The 23,478-nt window shown below is 40.3% G+C and overlaps 1 protein-coding gene across 6 annotated transcripts in view; it reads right to left on the bottom strand.

Annotated features, from left to right (window-relative positions):
* Window positions 1-8,647: 8,647 nt before the first annotated feature.
* Window positions 8,648-23,478, bottom strand: part of LOC115139077 (multiple PDZ domain protein-like) — a 70,925-nt gene continuing 56,094 nt past the window's right edge. For 4 of the 6 annotated variants that reach the window (XM_065025462.1, XM_065025465.1, XM_065025463.1 and 1 more), the window contains 16 exons: window positions 23,180-23,272; window positions 22,770-22,844; window positions 21,864-22,020; window positions 21,174-21,322; window positions 20,237-20,320; window positions 18,774-18,967; window positions 17,004-17,063; window positions 16,372-16,519; window positions 16,014-16,100; window positions 15,646-15,739; window positions 15,464-15,504; window positions 14,436-14,558; window positions 11,548-11,652; window positions 10,983-11,092; window positions 10,782-10,905; window positions 8,648-10,625 (listed from right to left, as the gene is read on the bottom strand). In XM_065025462.1, coding sequence (XP_064881534.1) covers window positions 10,479-10,625; window positions 10,782-10,905; window positions 10,983-11,092; window positions 11,548-11,652; window positions 14,436-14,558; window positions 15,464-15,504; window positions 15,646-15,739; window positions 16,014-16,100; window positions 16,372-16,519; window positions 17,004-17,063; window positions 18,774-18,967; window positions 20,237-20,320; window positions 21,174-21,322; window positions 21,864-22,020; window positions 22,770-22,844; window positions 23,180-23,272 — 1,791 coding nt within the window. In that variant the 3' untranslated portion in view covers window positions 8,648-10,478. The remainder of the gene's footprint in view (window positions 10,626-10,781; window positions 10,906-10,982; window positions 11,093-11,547; window positions 11,653-14,435; window positions 14,559-15,463; window positions 15,505-15,645; window positions 15,740-16,013; window positions 16,101-16,371; window positions 16,520-17,003; window positions 17,064-18,773; window positions 18,968-20,236; window positions 20,321-21,173; window positions 21,323-21,863; window positions 22,021-22,769; window positions 22,845-23,179; window positions 23,273-23,478) is intronic. The other 2 variants (XM_065025464.1, XM_065025468.1) reach the window with 1 other exon arrangement.

Genomic DNA, 23,478 nt, shown 5'->3' with positions numbered 1-23,478 from the left:
ACCGAAACTGCGTCCCTTATATGGATAGGGAGACCATTCCATAAAAATGTATCTCTATAGGAGAAAGCCCTGACTCCAGCTGTTTGCTTAAAATGAACAATAAGGAGGCCTGTGTCTTGTGACCATAGCGTACGTGTAGGTATGTAAGGCAGGACCAAATCGGAAAGATAGGTAGGAGCAAGCCCATGTAATGCTTTGTAGGTTAGCAGTAAAACCTTGAAATCAGCCCTAGCCTTAACAAGAAGCCAATGTAGAGAGGCTAGCACTGGAGTAATATGATCACATTTTTTGGTTCTAGTCAAGATTCTAGCAGCCGTGTTTAGCACTAACTGGAGTTAATTTAGTGCTTTATCTGGGTAGCCTGAAAGTAGAACATTGCAGATGTCTAACCTAGAAGTGACAAAAGCATGCATATATTTCTCTGCATCGTTTTTGGACAGAAAGGTTTCGATTTTTGCAATGTTACGTAGATGGAAAAAAGCTGTCCTTGAAACAGTCTTGATATGTTCCTCAAAAGAGAGATCAGGGTCCAGAGTAACGCCAAGGTCCTTCACAGTTTTATTTGAGACGACTGTACAACCATCAAGACTAATTGTCAGATCCAACAGAAGATCTCTTTGTTTCTTGGGACCTAGAACTAGTATCTCTGTTTTGTCCGAGTTTAAAAGTAAAAAATGTGCCACCATCCACTTCCTTATGTCTGAAACACAGGCTTCATGGGAGGGCAATTTTGGGGCTTCGCCATGTTTCATCGAAATGTACAGCTGTGTATTGTCTGCATAGCAGTGAAAGTTAACATTATGTTTCCGAATGAAATCACCAAGAGGTCAAATATATAGTGAAAACAATAGTGGTCCTAAAACGGAACCTTGAGGAACGCCAACATTTACAGGAGGACAAACCATCCACAGAGACAAACTGATATCTTTCTGACAGAAAATATCTAAACCAGGCCAGAACTTGTCCGTGTAGACCAATTTGTGTTTCCAATCTTTCCAAAAGAATGTGGTGATCGATGGTATCAAAAGCAGCACTAAGGTCTTGGAGCATGAGGACAGATGCAGAGCCTTGGTCTGACGCCATTAAAAGGTAATTTACCACCTTCACGATTGCAGTCTCAGTGCTATGATGCCATCTAAAACCAGACTGAAGCATTTCGTATACATTGTTTGTCTTCAGGAAGTCTGTGAGTTGCTGCGCAACAGCTTTTTAAAAACATTTTGGGAGGAATTGGAGATTCGATATTGGCCAATAGTTTTTTATGTTTTCTGGGTCAAGGTTTGGCTTTTTCAAGAGAGGCTTTATAACTGCCACATTAGTGAGTTTGGTACACATCTGGTGGATAGGGAGCCGTTTATTATGTTCAAAATAGGAGGGCCAAGCACATTAAGCAGCTCATTCAGTAGTTTAGTTGGAATAGGGTCAAGTATGCAGCTTGAAGCTTAGAGGCCATGACTATTTTCATCAATGTGTCAAGAGATATAGTGTTAAAAAACTTGAGTATCTCCCTTGATACTAGCAGTGTTGTCCAGACTCAGGACAGTTGAGCTTTGGAGAAATACGCAGATTTAAAGAGACCGTAATTTGCTTTCTAATGATCATGATATAAATGTGGAAAAATAGGATGATCGAGCAGCAGTGAAGGCTCTTCGATACTGCACAGCAGTGTCTTTCCAAGCTAGTCGGAAAACTTTCAGTTTGGTGTAGCACCATTTCCAGTTTTCTGGAAGCTTGCTTCAGGGCTCTGGTATTTTCTGTATACCAGGGAGCTAGTTTCTTATGACAAATCTTTTTTTGTTTTCAAGGGTGCGACTGCATCTAGGGTATTACGCAAGGTTAAATTGAGTTCCTCAGTTAGGTGGTTAACCGATTTTTATACTCTTACTTCCTTGTGTAGGTGGAGGGAGTCTGGAAGGGCATCTAGGAATCTTTGGGTTGTCCGAGAATTTATAGCACGGCTATTGATGGTCCTTGGTTGGGGTCTGAGCAGATTATTTGTTGCAATTGCAAACGTAATAAAATGGTGGTCCGATAGTCCAAGATTATGAGGAAAAACATTAAAAAAGATCCACAAAATTTATTCCACGGGACAAAACTAGGTCCAGAGTATGACTGTGGCAGTGAGTAGGTCCGGAGACATGTTGGACAAAACCCACTGAGTCAATGATGGCTCCGTCTGTGGACTTTTCCATGTGAATATTAAAGTCACCAAAAATGTGAATATTATCTGCCATGACTACAAGGTCCGATAGGAATTCAGGGAACTCAGTGAGGAATGCTGTATATGGCCCAGGAGGCCTGTAAACAGTAGCTATAAAAAGTGATTGAACAGGCTGTATAGATTTCATGACTAGAAGCTCAAAAGACAAAAACGTTTTTTGTATATATGGAACATTTCCGGAATCGTTTATTTCAGCTCATGAGACCAAAACCTTACATATTGCGTTTATATATTTTTTCTGTATATGTTCGTTAGTTTGTCTGTTCATATATTAGAATGAACTATGGCTCAGTAAGCGATGACCTTTGACCCTTTGAAAGTGTCAACCCAGGAAGGTGTAACTTGATCAACCGGTTGGTAGACTGTCTCCCTCGGTGTAGCCTACACAATAAGGCCTTTTATGTAATTTAGAAGTCAGATCCATGTACAAGATAGAAACCGCTTCCTTGTGCATGAGTGCGCCCATCGTTTAATCTTTTCACACCATGTTTAGGCATTTGTTCAATCATCCATGTCCCCGTGTGCAAACATGTATCAGTGTTCCGAGTGGCAGGTTTTTTTTATATGTTACGACATTTTTGAGATCACGCAGACATGAAAATGTGCTTTGTATCAGAGTGGTGACTAGGGAGCCAGCACACTTACGCTCAGGTTTCAATGAAATTAGTGTCTCACGCTCTGCAAAAGTTATTTGTCTATTGTAGCAGGCAAGTAGCACTTTACTTGAAGCATGGTATAAGTTCCTTTATGGAACCAGCGAGTGTTGCAGTATGATTCCTAACAACCTTCAAGTATAGTGTTTCCAGAATACCATTATGATGACATTTTAAAGTGAGGAAATGCCTACACTACAGGAAACGGTAGAGACACCATTTATTATGGAGCTAAAGTTAATTGCCCTCTTGATTCATTGTCTGTACTGGCTTTTTCAACAACGAAATGCCATCAATTAAAAACTTTGGCTGCTTGTCAGCATAGACTGTGCTGATCCACTGTCTACCCCATCCACTTATTGGTTAACCAGATCAAATGTTATGCCGTTTTATATTTCTGAATTATACATTTTGCTCTCAAACAGGACAAAACAAACATAAATCTTGCTATGTTTGTTGACATGCTGACTGCACACTGCTGATCTTGATTTAATGTAGCCTTTCCAAACTTTGAATTTAGCAACTAACATCTATAAGGATAGTTTTTCATAAGACTAAACACAGGGTGTGAAAAGTGTGAAAACAGATTTGAAAACGGAACAGTATGTCTTTGCAGTCAATAAGACGACGTGGATGTTATAGGTCAATACTTGCTACATGAATGACTACTGTGTCATGACAAAAAATATTCTATCATTATGTTAATGCTCCTGACAACCTTATGTGAAGGCACCCTTCAGCTACAGGGTTCCCATGAAATGATTGAATTCCATAACCAAACTGCTGTAACAATGGAAAGCATAGTTCTTTGTTCTCTATCCATTCCACCATCCCACCGCATGCCCTCGGTATTCCAGCTATGCAAGGAAATACTCATTACGTGGCAATAAACTGAAATGTCATGAGAAGGGGTGATGTAGCGTGAGATACCCTACCTTGGCATGTTAGTTGAGTCATCATGAACCACTTGTTGGCAGTGGCTGCTGGTTTCTGTTTGCTTAACCTCTCAATGACCAACGCATAGTCACACCACAACATGATACTGTAGTAGGTGTTTGAACAACTGGCAAACCCTGGCTTCACAACCAAAGACTAAAGCCCAGGGGTGGAAGCATTAGTCAGGGGTTGACGATTCTCTGTTGGGGGATATGTGGAAGTGACTATTGTTGTCAAAACACATCTTATTTATAGTTTTGACCCTATTGTACCCTTCTAACTTCATTCCAAATTCAAACTTTGTCTGACTTTTCTGGATCATAAGTGGTCTCATGTCGAGATAAGTCTAGCTTAATATTCACATTGTCTAATCCTCCCTATTCACTTCTTGATGACACTGAATATACACAAAAGATAGCACAGGGCTTGTACTCCTCAAGATTAGAGGTCTGAAAACACCTGACAGAACTAACTAATGAAATCTGACCTTGCTCAGCTAAGCGTAACCTGGTCGCCCGCATCTGATCTCACTTCTCAGGAACTAGCCCAGACAAGCCAATCCTCTCGTCAGCCAGCTCATGTTTCTTGAGTCTGGAGCGGTTAGGTAACTAACACACAACCCCACAGGCAATTAAAACAGCAGGTGCTTGGGATAGCTCAGCTGTCTATTGCATGTGTCGGGTTCTTGAGTTGTGGCACTGGGCTAACAGCTGTAGGCTACAATACTAGCTAGCAATACAGCGAGGAAAGGCCTTCAAATGTTCCTCGGACCAATAGTCTGCTAATGTTGACAATTGGTCAAACCAGCTACATACTATATATCCACAAGGTTAAAGTTTGACACGGTCAAAAATGGCTTTGATTTATCTTTAGGTTGAAAATGTGAAAAGTCAGTGATGAAATGACACAAGTCATTACTTCCAGTCAGAACCTCATATTCCAGAATTTCTGATGGAATTTTAAGGCAGCATTGTTCTTTTTTTATGGTGCTATCTTTGTTTATGATTCCAAGATACAGAAGAACAAAATTGACAATAAAATGATTTTGATAGCAAAAAAGGGAAGTTTTCCCACTTGGATAGAGGCAATTGGTGATTGGAGTATTTGTTTACATTTGGCTGTTTTGAAAAAGGAAACATGTCAATTTGGTTTTGTAGGAGAGTACTTAGTTCTGGGTGTCTTGGGGTGGTTCTCCCATTGAATTCTGAGTCAGTAAGCACAGACAATGCCTTAGCTTAGCAATAGAATGACAGCAAACACACACACACACACACACACACACACACACACACACACACACACATAGCTCTAGCCACAGTAACAAGTCACACTTTTTGACACTCCAACACTGTGAAGAGAAAAACCCAGCCAGAGACCTCTTACAAAGGTTTCATCAGGGGCGCAACTTTGGTTTTAGAAGTGGGGGGGACATAACCTGGCAGGCAGTCTGGGGGTCCTCCCTCAGAATTTGTGAATTCTAACAATCTAATATGACCTGTTTGGGGTCAATTTTGGGTCACTTATTATAAATAAGAATATAATACGTTTCTAAACACTTCTACATGCATGTGGATGCTACCATGATTATGGATTGTGAATAATGATGAGTGAAAAAGTTATAGACGCACACATATACCCCCGCAAAAAATGCTAACCTCCCCTGTTATTGTAATGGTGCAATGTTAGCATGTCTTGGGGGTATGACATTTGTCAATCTAACTTTCTCACTCATCATTATTCACGATTTATTCAGGATTATCTGTAAGTGTTTAGAAACTTATTCTATTCTTATTTACAATAAAAGTGATTCCTAAATGATAATACATTATTTACCATGAATTGTTATTGGGCAAAATAATCTGAAACACAATCAAAACAGACAGCAAATGCACCCAAAAAATGTCTAGAGTCACAATCTTGATGTAGTCATTGCGTGCTATGAATGTGGGACCAAATACTTAACTTTTTACTACTCTCATACACATACAAGTGAATTTGTCCCAATACTTTTGCTCCCCTAAAATGGGGGGCAGGGGGGGGGGGGGGGTATGTACAAAAAGTGCTCTAAAATTCTAAACGTTTCCCCCAATATGGATAAAAAATACCTTCAAATTAAAGCTGACTGTCTGCACTTTAACTTCATATTCATTGTTTGATTTCAAATCCAAACTTTGAGTATAGGGGCAAAAGAAGAAAAAAATGCTTCACTGACCGAATAATTAGAGGACACTGTAATTCCTATCATAGGCTTAATAGCAATGTAGAGATATTTTTAGTTGCACACAATATAGCTGGATTGCCCTATCCTGCCCCTAGGGGTCCACCACCCTGCAGAGCCCCAACCAAACACACCTCACTAATCTTTAGGATCTTAGTGAAACATTCATTATTGGTTTCAGGTGTGTTAGGCCATGGCCAGAGTGACAACCAACAGTACAGTAGACTCCCAGGGCCAGGAATGAGCAGCTCAGCGGCTAGAGATGGCCTAAATAGGTATATCCCCTGACATGAGCATGACTTCAATACAGACTCCATTTGTCGTACAGCATTCCATATAAGGCACCCAGACCATATGAAAGTTGCACAGTACACTTTTAATCTTGTAATAAATAGTTTTGTGATACATAACTTGACATTTCTGACATCAATTTTGACGTGGGAGGATAACCAACCCTCCAATTAATGGCAATGCATTTCTTAGCTGCTATAAATGCTAGGTTACAGTTTCTTCTGATAAGTCTCCAGTATCAACATTTCCAAGCAAAGAAAAACAGGGAGAAGGGAGAATCTGTAGACATGCTGAGATAAAAGAACATACTCTTTGCCAGAATTCATCCAGCCTTTACAAGACCATAACAAATGAAAATATGTCCCCTTTTGTGTTTTACACCTCCAGCAGAGGAATACAATTTCTGAGTGCCTGATATTCAGTTTGACTGGCATATAGTACGTTCTATGGATGGTCTTAAACTGCAGTAATTTATGTCTGAGATGATATGAACGTGACTGGGCATTCTAATATATCTGTATCCATTCATCATCAAGTCTCCCAGGTCACGTTGTTGTTTTACATGTTTTGTGTCATTTGTGTCATCAGGAAAAGCCTTCATCAACCCTTGATAAGGTTTGGAAATCTACTTTAGAGGTTTGTCAGACTGCCTTAATAAAGTACAGTAGTTTCAATCTTGGACGCTTCTGGCTTGTCCAGTGTTTGCCGCACAGAAATAATAGTGTTGCATCTGCAAATGTTCACCGTAGCGCCATAACAGACTGGTCTTCCCTGGTTGCCTGACCCTGCTGAGATGCCTGCTACCATCTGATCCTGCTCAGATGAGGCATGACAAAGAATTACCTTGGTGTACATTTAAACATTAAATGATCCAACAATAGCATTAATGGTTCAATAATTGAAATGACCATTATTCCCAGATCCCAAACTGTAGCCCACCCATCAACTCAAGAGGGAACTTTGTATCCATTCACTGGTTGTTATAATATACTGCAAAATTCACCTGAGCTCCGTAGACTGGTCTTCCCTGGCTGTCTGACCCTGCTGGGACACTGGTCACAATCTGATCCTGCGAAGACATGATGAGCATAGTGTTGTGTACTGACTGTGCACCAGCACAGTGAAGCCTGTAGAGCTGTTTATACCTTGTCAGTGTGAAAAGTAGGGAATTAGCTAGTGAAACTGAAAGCGCAATAACTTTATATTGCTATACTGACTAATAAAAACATCAGAATATCAGTCTTCAATTTCAGTTTGATTCAGATCTAGTGTGATTGAGGCAAAACTAATGGCTAAAGCTCACTAATGTTAGCCAACTTTTGGCTAGATCTAATGGTACACCAACTGGTGAAAACGAGTTGCTTTTACAACTGGCACGCTCTCTGCAGGTGTACGTGTGTTCCTAAATCCAGCCAGCTCATTACACCAAACAGCCTACCTGACCACTGAGGCGTCCGCATGGTCCAAAAGCACACAGATGTCTCTTTTTGTATCACAGTGCAATTGTGAAACTTGGGTGGACAAAAATGCAATTTCAGAACATGGAGGGGGGGGGGGTCACATCCCTCCCGTCCCCAGCGAAAGATGCTGCCCTGGGTTTCACCCTTTCAACCGGTCCGCTTGACTTCCCATGGTAATTGAACACTTCTGTTTTTTTCTTTAAACTACTGTAGCTTAAGAAAAGGATTTCATGTGTAGGACCTCACACAGACCACATGCTATACTGTGAAACAGCTGTCTGTGTGGACATCCTACAGTAAATCTAAACAGAGATCCTTTCTCTACTCTCACTCTGAAAAAGCTCCATAGAACAACCTGGGTTTGTTCATTGGGGCTCTCATCCAAAAATCTTTACATTTTGCAACAGAAAAGGAACATTCGTTTCACATTGGAAAGGTCTAGGTAGTCAATTTTCTTCCATTTGGTGCCTAAAGCACATGACTAAGGATGAAGTAACTGTATTATGTATGACATTACTATCCTTTAGATATCTACGAAAGTATCAGATTTTATATACTGTACATTTTCTGCTTAGATGTGTGGGTTTGGAGCCATTCCTTTTAATCTTACAGTAGGTATAGCCTCTAGCTAATAATATATCAGCTGCATAAGCCACATTCGCACCTCACATCCTCATATATCCTGAATCCACATGATATATTAGTCAGATGTGCAGGTCTTGTGTGACGCCGTAAGCCTCCAATAACAACTACCGCTTGGTGGATATTCTCAATAGAATTGCCTGTTAACTGTTACAAAAACAGTTAGACACAGTAATGAAAAGCCTATGGACTCTATGACATTACTCAAATAAAACCAATCAATAACTGGGGCTTGAAGGTAACTTTTATTAATTCAGCCTCTGAACAACTCAATACTGTGCTGGATGTACTTAACTAGGTACACATGTATTGTAATATAGGATCTTAATTTGATCACCCTGTTGCAGGACATTTTAAACATGTTGCGTATTTGAGGTTTAAAAAGGCTTCTGAAGTTTGTTATTTCCACTTGGAATCCCCTACAAAAATGTCCATAATTATAATCCCACATAATAATTCACATTTCCTGTTGCTGCAGGATTACTTTCCTGCTGTCGCAAACTGGCTCAAATTAAGACCCTGCATCTGTAAGAGTGACTGACGCCATGTTAAAAAGGGGATTGTTGTGAAACTAGAACATGGGGTATCTAGCTAATGGTTTGAAATGAATTAGGAAGCTCCAACTTCCTGGAGAGTGACCGGGTGTACAGGCTTTTGTTCCAGCCCAACACAATTGATTCGGCTTATTGTTGTCCATACTGAAAACGGTCAACGGTTGATTATGTGAAACAGCTGTGCTAGTGCTAGGTTTGAGTAAAAGGCTGCAATAACTCTCCAGGTTGGAGACAGCTGAGATGGACCATATAAACTGGTTTCCTTCACCTACTATCATATTATGATAAAGTATGGTCATGGCAGACAATGACCATAAAAATAGGTAATACTTGAACGGTAAAATACTGTGAAACAATACTTCACATCTGCATTAGTAAAACTACACTACGTCTCATACGCACCCTCTCCTTTCCCTGAGTGTGTGACCATGTACACACACTTAGATACTTGGTCTGTAGAACTTCTGACCAAGAAACCAAAGCTTTTAAGATCATTTCACTCCTGAAAAGGTGGTTTGCGTCACAAACAAAACGTTATTCAAATGTTATTCAGTCTAGAGTCTAGACTTAAATACGACAGTGACTTCACTATAGAAGAGGATGGACAGCAGTTTACAGTAGCATAAGCTTTAAATAATGGTCTTATTCTACCAATATTTTTCAGATATTGCTTAAAAGGGCCCTTAACCCTAAATATCATAATAACACAGTCCATGTCTGAGCATAGAAAACTAGAGTATAAAAGATCTGAGCCACATTGTCCAGTGAATATTTCAGTCTACCTGCAGTAGCTTCTTGTAACCTTCTTGTGAAGGTTGCAAAATAAATGTACACATACCTGTTATTCAATCAATGCACCCACCCTGCTTGCGCGCAACAGCTAGAGTCTGCGTGGCCAGGCGCTAAAATAGAAGTTGGTTCTATTTGTCAAGCTCAACGCGTCCTGCCTCTTTATCCTCATCGGTGTTTAGGAGCATATACCCACGTGGGTGATTGAAAGATTAACTGAGGTCCCCACTCCAGTCGGTTGTAGTAATGCACCGTAAAGTTGGTTGCCAACCACCATATAAAGTCCAAAGAAAAAGAAGCCTGAAGAAAGGAGGAGAGATGACGAGAAACTAATTTGGTTTACCGTTTTATCTGTCGGAGTAGAGGACCTTGTGCATTTCAGATAAAATAACAACCCAATGTTTATATCCCGGGACAAATTAACTAGCAAGCTAGCTAGCTAAATTGCCATAAATGTTTAATGCTATTTGACCTGTCCACGAATTAACATAATTGGTTCAGAGTTTGTTTTGATATTTCAACCTGTGTGTCCTGATCGCTTCTGGTGTGGGTGAACAAAATGAACTTGCGCGCGTCCGGTTTGGTCAGCATGTTAGAGTTTAGGAATGGGTGTGTTCACATTTCAATACATATATAGTATATGAGGGTGAGTGTGTGTCTACACCAAGGTATGAGTCTTTGTCTATGCGTGTAGGGTGAGGTGTGTGTGTGTGTCTAGGAGAGCACAGTGAGGGCAATTGTTCCCTTGGTCCTCTTCAGGATGCCCACGGCCTCCTCGTGGGTGACCCCCTCCAGACTCTGTCCGTTAACAGCCATAATCTGATCCCCCCGCTTCAGACGCCCGTCCTCTGACGCTGCCCCCTGGAGAACGGACACGCCAGGTTACCACACAGGTTACCACAATTACAACTGTCATAAATGTACATTCAAAAGGAATATATTTAATCGATATAACATACTAATACTGACTTGCTCTATGAAACATCATTTAGCGAAGAAAATTAGATTTCCCCTAACCTTCCCAAACACGGTTTTCACATAAATGGGCAGGTCTCCATGTGGGCTTCCAAAGCCACCAACAATGCTGAAGCCCAGGCCATCTGGGCCCCTGGCCAGGGTAATGGTCTTATATTGAGGAGGTCTGTAGAACGGAGAGAAATGTTTCTCAGGCCTTGTACGGGTTTGACAGAAACAACAGGTGTGTGTGCGCATACATACCCCAGGTCGTCGTGGAAGATGCTAGTAGCAGTAAGGCTGGAGACTGAGAGTCCGGCAGCTGTCTGCTCCTGAGACGGGCCGGTCACTGTGGTATCACGCCCTGCTACCACCTGTTGGGTTTTGTTGTTGCAAGACAAATGATACATGAAAAGGTAATTTAGTTTAGTTTGTTCAGTTCATCAGCTCATTTTCGAGCACTGCAATATAGAACAATTTCATCATCAACATTTACAGACAACTTGACGTAGATGACAGCAAGCACACATAAAACAAAACAGAGCTGTTTACATGCTAAAGTTACCGATAATGGATAATATATCAATTAAGGGTATCTCAATCTCCACAGTACGCACCCTTAGATACAAGACTATACTGATCTTTTAGCAACAATGCATATACAACGTATATATGAAAACCTCTACTTCATCAGTATATCTGTATTCACAGTTATCACTGATGAAGTAGAGGTTTTCAGAAATACGTTGTACTGTAAATGCATTACTGCTAAAATACCAGTACAATCTTACTGTAGTTGGAGAATGACGTTAATTAGTCTTTCACTGACCTGCAGCTCGATGGTGCCGGTGGCATTCTTCAGCAGGGTGACGGCCTGGCTGTGGCTCATACCCTCAGTAGCGGTCCCACAGATACTGACGATCATGTCACCGATCTGGAGGGGTCACAGGGTTAGAGGTTACAGCATGTGCTAACCCCTTGGTCACAATGTTTGTAATACCGGTACATATGGGTTAGAGACAGCAACTAATACTAAATCAATCCCTTAATCGTTCCCCAACCCCATACCTCCTAGGAATAATGTAACAAAGATGTATTTAAGACATTGTATTGTAAACTAACAAAGATGTATTTAAGGCATTGTAGTGTAAACTAACAAAGACGTATTTAAGGCATTGTAGTGTAAACTAACAAAGACGTATTTAAGGCATTGTAGTGTAAACTAACAAAGACATATTTAAGGCATTGTAGTGTAAACTAAGAAACGTATTTAGGGCATTGTAGTGTAAACTAACAAAGACATATTTAGGGCATTGTAGTGTAAACTAACAAAGACATATTTAAGGCATTGTAGTGTAAACTAACAGACATATTTAAGGCATTGTAGTGTAAACTAACAAAGACATATTTAAGGCATTGTAGTGTAAACTAACAGACGTATTTAGGGCATTGTAGTGTAAACTAAAAAATACATATTTAGGGCATTGTAGTGTAAACTAACAAAGACATATTTAAGGCATTGTAGTGTAAACTAACAAAGACGTATTTAAGGCATTGTAGTGTAAACTAACAGACATATTTAAGGCATTGTAGTGTAAACTAACAAAGACATATTTAGGGCATTGTAGTGTAAACTAACAAAGACATATTTAGGGCATTTTAGTGTAAACTAAGACATATTTAGGGCATTGTAGTGTAAACTAACAAAGACATATTTAGGGCATTGTAGTGTAAACTAACAAAGACATATTTAGGGCATTGTAGTGTAAACTAACAAAGACATATTTAGGGCATTGTAGTGTAAACTAACAAATACATATTTAGGGCATTGTAGTGTAAACTAACAAAGACATATTTAGGGCATTGTAGTGTAAACTAACAAAGACATATTTAGGGCATTGTAGTGTAAACTAACAAAGACATATTTAGGGCATTGTAGTGTAAACTAACAAAGACATATTTAGGGCATTGTAGTGTAAACTAACAAAGATATATTTAAGGCATTGTAGTGTAAACTAACAAAGACATATTTAGGGCATTGTAGTGTAAACTAACAAAGACATATTTAGGGCATTGTAGTGTAAACTAACAAAGACATATTTAGGGCATTGTAGTGTAAACTAACAAAGACATATTTAGGGCATTGTAGTGTAAACTAACAAAGACATATTTAGGGCATTGTAGTGTAAACTAACAAAGACATATTTAGGGCATTGTAGTGTAAACTAACAAAGACATATTTAGGGCATTGTAGTGTAAACTAACAAAGACATATTTAGGGCATTGTAGTGTAAACTAACAGACATATTTAGGGCATTGTAGTGTAAACTAACAAAGACATATTTGGGGCATTGTAGTGTAAACTAACAGACATATTTAGGGCATTGTAGTGTAAACTAACAAAGACATATTTAGGGCATTGTAGTGTAAACTAACAGACATATTTAGGGCATTGTAGTGTAAACTAACAAAGACATATTTAGGGCATTGTAGTGTAAACTAACAGACATATTTAGGGCATTGTAGTGTAAACTAACAAAGACATATTTAGAGCATTGTAGTGTAAACTAACAGACATATTTAGGGCATTGTAGTGTAAACTAACAAAGACATATTTAGGGCATTGTAGTGTAAACTAACAGACATATTTAGGGCATTGTAGTGTATGCCACTAGCTATTATTATTACTACTATGTGTTTTACTTTTATATTATTTCTCCATTTTCGTTCTCTCTGCATTGCTGGGAAGGGCCCTTGAGTAAGCATTTCACTGTTAGTCCACACCTAAAATTTGATTTGAAGGGGTTAACGGAAGGAAGATAGTGGTTTGTGCTGATAGAGAATAATGATCATGCATTTACCGCTCATCAGCTGGCCTTCAGCCAGGAATCATAAAGCAATATATTATAATAATACTGACTTAGTAATGATAAAATAAGAAAACTACTGATAAAGTTAATGTAGGCTAAATCTAACGCAAGCAAACCATATCCAGTATTTCTAAACCACTGCTTTGTGTTTCGCCTGTTTTAGTTCACCCATTCTTCTTGTTCTTTTGAAGGGATACCAACATAGATATTCTATTCAAGACATCCACACAGTCCCTCTATTCTGTTACATTTTATGGGCTCAGTGCAGTATAACTAGATTTATGGTCTCCTATGGCTTACTGCTCTACTATTGTCTGCTGCCAGCCTGTCTGTGGGGGCTACAATGGTCAGTTTGTCTGTCCTTCTGCAGGAGGCCATTGCTTTCAGCTGTAAAGGCCCTCGACACTAATAGAACCAACCTACGTGATGACTTGAGACTGACTACAGGCAGTATTTAGACTTGAGATAACATTTTCACGCAAAGATTGACCAGAGTTACATGCACAAATCTGAATAGCCCACTGTCCAAAATGAACCAGACACAAATAAATGAGGCTTACACTTACTGTAAGTGTAAATATTCTAAAGTTTACTTAAACCTGACGTTTGTGCTCGCATTTGGTGAATTTGTACGAACTTTCATCAATACGATAAAACTCCTTGCTGTTTGATTATTTGTAGCTCAAAACAAATCTCTTTCTCTCGTTTGGGTGAACATTTAGTGAATAGATTCCATGTGATTAGCGGAGTCTGACTTTCCTTGAGGGTCCTTGAAGTCAACAAACACAGCCCACATAACCCATATTCTCTTGATCAGGTCTCTACGGCTGCTGCTGTACCAACCCACCTTGAGTTTGTGTGTCTGGGCAGCGAGGCCGGTAGGGTTCATCATGGCGATGAAGATGGGCACATCGCCCAGGGGACTGCCCACTCCACCCGCAATACTGATGCCCAATGAATCAGTGAGACCCTATGAGGAAAGACAACCAATTACAAAAGTACTTCAAAATCACTATAATCACTATAATCAGTTGTAGTAAGTTACCTCACAAAGACAAAATAAAATACATATTTAAATAGTGTAAAGTAGTTGGAGCTGTGGGGGGTGGGATTCTAAGCTGACATATGGGATTATTATAAAATGGGCATGCTATGGATAATTTCACTATTTGATTTGGAATTTTGTTACCCCTTTAGGTATCAAATCAATAGAAAGAATTATTCGCTAAAGTATTGAATTTGGCCTTTACTACTATAGCCCTGAGAAACACACTGAATAAAACATTCATAAATGCCAAAAAAAAAGAGTGAAAAAAATTATCATAAGAAACAAAGTTTTGAAGTGTGTGTCCTATCTATGAGATATAAGAAAGCTCAGGAAATATGTTGTGTTTTTTTTACACATTATTTAACCCTTTTTTTGGGTAGGCACAAAACTACCTTCAAACTGTACTTTCATTCATTTTTGTAAACAGGTGCTGGTTACCTTCCGACGAGTCCCTGGACACTTGTGGCGGTCATAGTGCAAAATGGAGACCACCTGTTCTGAGTCTCCCCTTTCCATTGTTGTCATAATAGTTTGTAGGTCAAACTGTTCAGACGTGTTCGTGAGAAGACCGATTTTCGGGATGTCTCAAGGTCTGACAAACAGCGCTCTAGCTCTGCAGATGCGGAAGTGCGATATCGGCGGATCGAGACGCATCCAACGTAAAAACAGATTCCTCTAGCTTAAACTGACAGATTTGGATGGGGATTTTTTTATTATGTGACTTAGATTGACACAAAACGGCATGTTGCATCAATCTTAATACAAGGACAAGCTAAAAACAGATTTGTTTTTCGATATAATTATAAATATTATAAAAGAAAGCTGACCTTTGTGAATTCAACAATTCTGATCTCCTGGTGGTCCAGTGCTTTATAAAAGAGTAAACAAGAGAAAACAAGAGTAAACAGCCAAAATGAATCGACTCAAATGAGACCACTACATGACGTCTAGCTTTAGCTTTCTAAAGAGCTAGATGTTTATCAACTAAAAAAGGTCTTAGACTCCTGACTTGTATGTTGTACGCTGTCACAGTCCATCTGGAGGCTACCAGAGGAGGCTGACAGCGAGTGAGGGGTCACCTTGCAGCTGCCCGTTTCACTTATCTACCCAAACACAAGGAAAAAGAAACGTGAAATGAATGACAAATTGCTTTCCTTTATCTGAACTATATTTTAGGACTAAGGACTACCAATAGGATATAGAGGAAGGAAGAGATCTAGGGAGTATTCAGTGAGCTGAAATATATTCAGATAGAACTGTAATGAATAGAGCTTACAAGGTGTCTACATGGGTCCTATCTGAACATTCTGTAACATTGCTCTCCTGAACAAGGCCCCAGGATATAATTAAGGTTCAGAAAACAAAATGGCAGCATACCTGACTGCTCTGTGAGAACCTTCTCTCAGAGTGGAAGGGTCCGGCTTTAAATCTGCCCACCTCCATCACTATGGGTCCCACACCACACTGCAAACACAAACATGTAAACATATAAATAGCTTTTCAACTAAACAAACCATCCAAAGAAGAGATGCTAGTGATGTATTCCACACCAACTGGTCAGAAAAGAGCCAATACAGCACTCATTATACATTTCCTTTTTAAATACATAAATTATCTATCCATATCAACAATTTTAATTTGAGACAACAAAAATCCAGCCTAGTCCCAAATATATCAAGACGGCACCAACAGATCTGGGACCAGGCTTTATTTGACCCTGCTTCCCATGGTTCACCTTCAGCAGTGCAGCCACTGACTCCTGGGTGGCGTTTCTGACATCCTCCTTGTTGACGGACAGGATCTGGTCTCCCTGCATCAGCCTCCCGTCACTCTCCACCACGCCCCCTTTCACTATGTCCGACACAAACACCCCTGTGTCGTTCCTGTTGTGGATAGAAACAACACACGAGTTAACCAGGGTTTATGTTGCGTTTGTGTGAGTGCTTGGTCTCTGTGCATGTGTCTGTCATTTGGGTGTGAGCATTTTGCAGTTAGGATTCGATAGCAAATCAAATGACGTATTTTAAGTGGATCTTTTTTTGTGTTGTTCTAAAACGTTGTATTTAACTAATAGGCTCTCTCTGAGGACAATAAGGTATCTATCAATCTATCTAACAATCTATTAGGTAAAAATGCAAATCAAATGCCTGCCTCCTGCTGTGGTTCAGGTGTGGCGGTTCAGGATCTATAGATATGTTAAGGAAAAGCAGGTTCCAAAGCAGGTAGGATGACCGAAATACACTGAAGGCAGACCCAGGTAAAAAAAAATCCAGGGTATATCTACCTTGGTGTATGTGGGACTTATCTATACATCTATCTACTAGGGCAAGGGCTGGGTATCTTTGGGATTTGTTTCTTTTCCGATACCAGTTCCTGCTCAGACTCTTCAATTCGGTACCGGTTCTAGAAGGTTTCCTTTTTCGTTTCCTATGTTGAATGAAGAACACATTTACATCTTTAAATGCCTAATCTTCCTCATTATATTCTCTTCATTTTCTTACTAGAACAAGTGTATATTAAAACAAGTGTTGGCTCCCCCCTGTCACCATTGATTTAACTAGTTTCTTAGCAAGTATAGCAACTAGTCAATACAATGACCAATGTTAATCACTGAGATGGGAAAGGTCAAACACCTTGACCCCCAATGCTAAATAACCTGTGGCATGCACACACACACCAAACAATCCCCGTCATCACTGCAGGCCTGACTCCTCAAATGTCTAATTGGTTCAGGCAAAAAGGAGAAGCATGTTTCACACACACACACACACACACACACATATTGGTGGTTGCCTGAGGTTTCTCTGCTGGGGCCATTCCTGTGCTGTCTGTCTCCAGTGAGTTAGGGGCTAGAGGTCACACACCTCTGACACCATGTGTTGAGAGACCCTGAAGGCGTGTGTTGTTATCTACTGGGATAACACACTGAGGATGGCTCAGCATGACCTTATGTGACTCTGAATGAGTCAACACATTATTTCAACTATGTCCAATAATCTAATTGTGGTCTAAATAAAAATACATAAAAAGATAAGTTGATTACTTGAAACAAGTGTATTAGTGCTAGGCTGGAACAAAAATGTGTCCCCCTCCGTGAATGGGACTAAGAACCATTGCGCGCTAGTAGGGTCGTAGTTCATCTCTGATGGGTTGCTGCTCCTCCTATGCACATCCCCTCGGGGACATTCTCCCCCTGCATGGATATTTACCCTGATCCCACCCCCAATGGACATTTATCATTATTACAGTTGTAAATATGTATATATTATTAGCATTACTTTTTAAAATAGTTTCATTCACTTCTCTTTTTGTCATGCCCTGACCATAGAGAGCCCTCAGGGTCCTCTATGGTGTAATAGGTCAGAGCGTGACTAGGGGGGTTTTCTAGTTATTTTAGTTCTATGTTGGTGTGTTTGTATGGTTCCAATTGGAGGCAGCTGAATATCGTTGCCTCTAATTGGGGATCATACTTAGTGTGGTCCTTTTCCCACCTGCGATGTGGGATATTGTTTGTGTTTAGTGTTATGTGCGCTACGAACTGTACTTTAGTTTATTTGTTTGAAGTTTCACCTCAATAAATATGTGGAACTCTACTCACGCTGCGCTTTGGTCCACTCATTATAACGAACGTGACACTTTTTGACCTGCACTGTTGGAGCTCCAAGCTTAAGAATGTCACTGTACCCTGCAATTACATCTGCGACCCTGTGCATGTGACAAATAAACTAATCTAATCATCCTAGAAAAAGAGAGCTTCTCTCCAACATCTTTACGGTGTGTACATTTTAGGACATCCCTGTTTATGGTGTACATTTGAGGACATCCCTGTTTATGGTGTACATTTGAGGACATCCAAATGTACGGTGAACATTTTAGGACATCCCTGTTTACAATGTACATTTGAGGACATCCAAATGTACGGTGTACATTTTTAGGACATCCCTGTTTATGGTGTACATTTGAGGACATCCAAATGTACGGTGTACATTTTAGGACATCCCTGTTTACAATGTACATTTGAGGACATCCACATTTACTGTGTACATTTTAGGACATCCCTGTTTACGATGTACATTTTAGGCCATCCCTTAAATGTTTTCAGTCAAGCGTCCCTATAAGACTTATAGGTTCGAGTACCTTCTCCCCACGATGCTGAGGCCCAGGCCCTGGCCGGGCTTCTTGTTCAGCTCCACGGTAAAGGCATCCCACAGGTCCTCCTCCTTGTACTGGGCCTCATCCCTGAACACGCTCAGACGCACCCGCTGAGGGGTCTGCCGTAGCACGTTGATAGCTTCGTCGTGAGTGGCCACGCGCAGGTCAATGCCATTCACCTACGGAGATGGGGAGGGAGAGGGATTAGAGGGGAGGGAGAGATGAGAGGAAGGGATAGTGAGAGAGAAACAAACAGATCTGTCAATATAAAATGTGGCAGCAAGGGTACAATGGATAGCATGTTATATTGTTCCTATTTATAGAAACACTGTAGGCCCAAACACACGGACAAACATGAATATTAGTGAAGAATGTGAATAATGTAACATACAGGGTCAACAGCTAGCATACATGTCTGAGGGTAGGCCTATACTTTAGTATAATTATACTTGTATTTTGAAAACCTTTTCTAATAATAACACCACAATGCACTTAGTTTAGAGCTGAGACCTGCAAACTATTTTAAAGTGATGCTAGAGGTTTTGTACAATTTCAGCCAGTAGTGTTGAAAGTAGCACACACGAGCCAAAACGGGTCCCCGAAGATTGTGCACAACGTCATCCAGTCGTATTATATGTTACGTTTTGCAAGTTATTCTTTTTTTTTTTTTTAAACCTGCAATTCGTATGATATGTTACGAATTCCAATTTGTACAATATGTTCAGAATTTGTAAGTGTTTAAGATCCCGTTCAACCTCTAAGGATCCATATCAACGGGAAATAGCCCATTAGCGCTAGCATAGCCATGTATGGCTTTTCTCATAGCAGACTGAAATGGGTCGCTAATGACGTTGGTTCTGCTTGAGCCACAGAATGGGTGGCCACTCTCTCACCCTCCCCCTGACCCTATCATGAGCAGTGTGAATACTACGGCTTAGCTGGGGGGCCCAAAGTGAATTACTGAGGTGGGGTAATTAAGTCATAAGAGTATGTGTATATGTGTTGGTGTGTGTGTGCGTGCATGTATTGAAAGGGGGTGAGTGAGGTGCTTCCAGCCCCATTGACTGAGTTGCCATGACTAACGGCCCCAGTCACACCCCTAGTCTATAACAAGGCAAAGGGTAAAAGGGTGGAGAGCTAGGCTGGCTATTAAGATGTCATTCTATATGACGTCATCTATACATATAATGACTATATATACCATTCGTTATCTATATTTATATAATTTTAGATGTAACATTTGAACAATTCTTCTTCAGATTCTATGAACCAAATCCTATCTTAAGAGTCACGGTGACATGAATGCAGTGTTATACTAGAGTGTGAAATACGGGTCTATATGATCTAGGATCAGTTTAGCCTTTTATTTCATGAGGATTATGGTTACAGGGATAAGAGGGTGGAACTGATCCTAGATGATGAATGCAGGCCCTGTTACATTCCATTACCTCCAGGATCTGGTCCCCAGCCCAAAGTCTCCCATCCTTGGAGGCAGCTCCCTCCTCATAGACCTCGTGAATGATGATGGTACCCTGGAGAAAGAGAAGAGAAAGAAGAGTGTGAGAAAGGGGGAAAAACAAGTGCTAAAATACGAGAGGTGTGTGGCACGGTAGGAGGGAACAAGGAAAAGAGAGAAGGAAAAAAATAGAAGACGGAGGGAGGAACCAAGGTGAAACAGAGATCTAGTCAAATAGAGAAATGAAGAGAATAAAATGACAACATGAAGGAGTTCAGGAATACATGAGAGATTCGAGACAGAGTGGAACAGGTTGACACTAGTTAGAGTCTGTGTGTGTAGGTGTCTATGGGGGGGGGGGGGGGGGGCTCATTCTCAGGTCAAGGGTCACATTCCAGGATATTGTCTCCTGTGGTTGAGGACTGACTGAGCACATGGGGGGAGAGGAGGAGCGGGGTGTGTGCGTGTGTGACAGACTGCATTATTTCCTATAGTCCTTTGCCATTCCACTGCCTCCACAGCTATTTCAGACCTGGGATAATACTGCCAGCTCTAAAAGCACACAGAACCAAAGACTTCTAAGTGGGTGGCATATCTTTTAAGTTTGTATCATTGTGTAAGTAGTATTGGGAATTGGTCTTCTCATAATGTTAGTGGTTGAACTTTTACCTGTTTTATGTATTGTTATAAAATATAGAATTGGACAAAAACCCAGTGTAAATTCTGATTTAAAGCTTCAGAAAAATCTATGGAAAACTAACCCATATTCTTTGTCAGTATATGTCAGTTTGGAATCTGTTCATTGGGATCCAGCAACCGTTCTGTCATAGATTATTCAAAAATACACATTTTGTTATTATTCTACAATACAAGGGGACACTTCAAAAACCCACAGTCATCACAGAGCTACCCCTGGCACTCTGACCTACCAATAGAGTGTCACAGCCCCCCACGATGCTGAGGCCCAGGCCCGTGTGGCCTTTGGAGATGTCTATGGTGGTCTCACAGCCGGGGATGATGGGACAGGTCACAGGGTCAGAGGAGGCCAGAGTGCCAGGGGTGGACGAGCGACTTGAGCCTGATGAGAGAGTGGGAAATTGAGATGAAAATATCAAAGAAATTTTTTCATTCTAGCCTGGTCCCAGATCTTTGTGCTTTTAGCCAATTCCTCAGGTTATTATTGGCATGCTATTCAATAAGGCAATGACAAAAAATATTCAGAGGAGTTGGCTAAAGCACCTATTAATTTGATGGCAGGCTAAAATCAGACTTGAATATATTAAGTCACTATACAACTAGAGGCCATATTAATACTATATTTGTATACTGTATCTGTTTCATTCTTCATTGTGTAAATCAGCATAAACTTATTGACTAACAATCACAGACGTGATTGGTTTGCCAAGTGATTGGTATTGAAGTTGGGGGCACTTGCCCTATAAGCATATCACTCTGCTCTACCTAACTGAGTGAATCATGCTTTGTTCAGATTTTGAGCACCAATATTTAAGCTATGTAAAAAAAAAAATCTTCAGCTAAGTTGTTTAAGTTCAATAAACCAAAATGCTAATAATGTATGGCATGTCCTCCTGTCAACACATGACAAGCTGTTTACTCACTCCTGATTGGCTCTGACTCAGGCTGGCCCAGGTTAGCCATGTAGATGCTAGGGATGCTGGTGGCCTGGTCAGTATAGTAGGGGGGGAGGGGCAATGACTCATTCGCGCAGATTGTCAACTTCACGGAGCCTTTGGCGTTCCCCAGTAGAGAGTGGACCTGAAACGTAGGATAAAAAATACACAATCGCATAGTCCCCAACAGATGGTCTATCAGAGATGGGCAGAACTTCTGTTATATGTATTTGAAATATGCATTTAAATTACTCCTGAATATTTTGTCATTTGAATTACACTGGGCTGAATATACTCCAATGCATTTTGTATTTTCAAAACAAAATATTTTTTAAATTATTTTTTATATAGCGGTTTACAGTTTGCGGCTACCCTTTAACCCCTGCATTGGTATCAGAAGTCTGATCACACTATGGTGTGATAAAAGAGTCTGCTAAATGAAGTACACATTAATATATATGTAAACAATTGCAAAGCATGCTGAGTATTATTCTACTGAGCTCAGCCCCAAAACAATACCCAGTGTGCTTTGCAGTTAAGTTTGGCATGTTCATTTTCACATATACATTTAGGTCATTTAGCACACGCAGAATGACTTGCTTAACCAAGGTGGTTAAACACAACATATAACAGCCAGAGCAAGTAACATGTTTCTGTAACCGTTACTGAGAATGGTGTTGCTGTTCGGGCCAGCTACAAAAGTATTCTTGTATTTTAATACAAGTTTAGTTTGATATATTGATCTTTATGGTATTTTGCATATGTATTCAGTACATTTTGCCCATCCCTGTGGTCTATAAATGTCAAATTAACACTCAACAAACTAATCAAATTACTATCCATTAACCCTGGCCATAGGGTGTGTCTAAAATGTGCTGCAGAGGCAGATCTTACCCTCTCCACAGTGTAGCCCACCACTGGTTCATCCTCCACAGCCAGGAGTTTATCTCCAGATTTGATGCTGCCGTCCTGCATAGAGTAATACAGGACTGGTGTTAGAGAATGTTTTTCATCTTAAAATATATCCATCCAATTAGCATGACATGTAGGATGTCCAATATTATTTTCTGTCCAGCATTGTTCTTTAAAACTGCTCCTGGACAGCTACAGGGTGCGCATGCTTTTGTTCCAACCCAGCACTTTATTGATTGAACTAATCAAGGTCCTCTTAGTTTAAATCAGGTGTGTTAGCACTAGACTGGAACAAAAGTCTGCTCACCTTGTGGGTCCCCAGGACCAGGATTGAAGAAGAGTGTTATACAGGACACCTGTTTCAACCAGGAGAGTAAGACAGAGTGACATACCTTTCCTGCTGGTCCTTTTTCAGTTATACTCTGAATCACCACCCCGTTCGTGGGATCTTCCTCACTGAAAGTGATGCCGAATCCACCCTCCTCCTTGAGTTCAAAAGAGATAATGTACTTGAATTTTCTTCAATGCCTCCCTGTCAACCATAATTATAGTGACTTCCGGGTTGGAGCGAGCGGTCGCATCTGCACTCGGTCCGCAGGTAGTATTACATTTCATTACATTTCATTATAGTACAACGGTTTGATTTGTCTAATCTTAGCAATTTCTTCTTAGCTAGCTACACAGCCGTCTT

This window comes from Oncorhynchus nerka, linkage group LG12 (assembly GCF_034236695.1).
Source record: "Oncorhynchus nerka isolate Pitt River linkage group LG12, Oner_Uvic_2.0, whole genome shotgun sequence".
Lineage (NCBI taxonomy): Eukaryota > Metazoa > Chordata > Actinopteri > Salmoniformes > Salmonidae > Oncorhynchus > Oncorhynchus nerka.
This window is presented reverse-complemented; position numbering and strand designations above follow the sequence as displayed.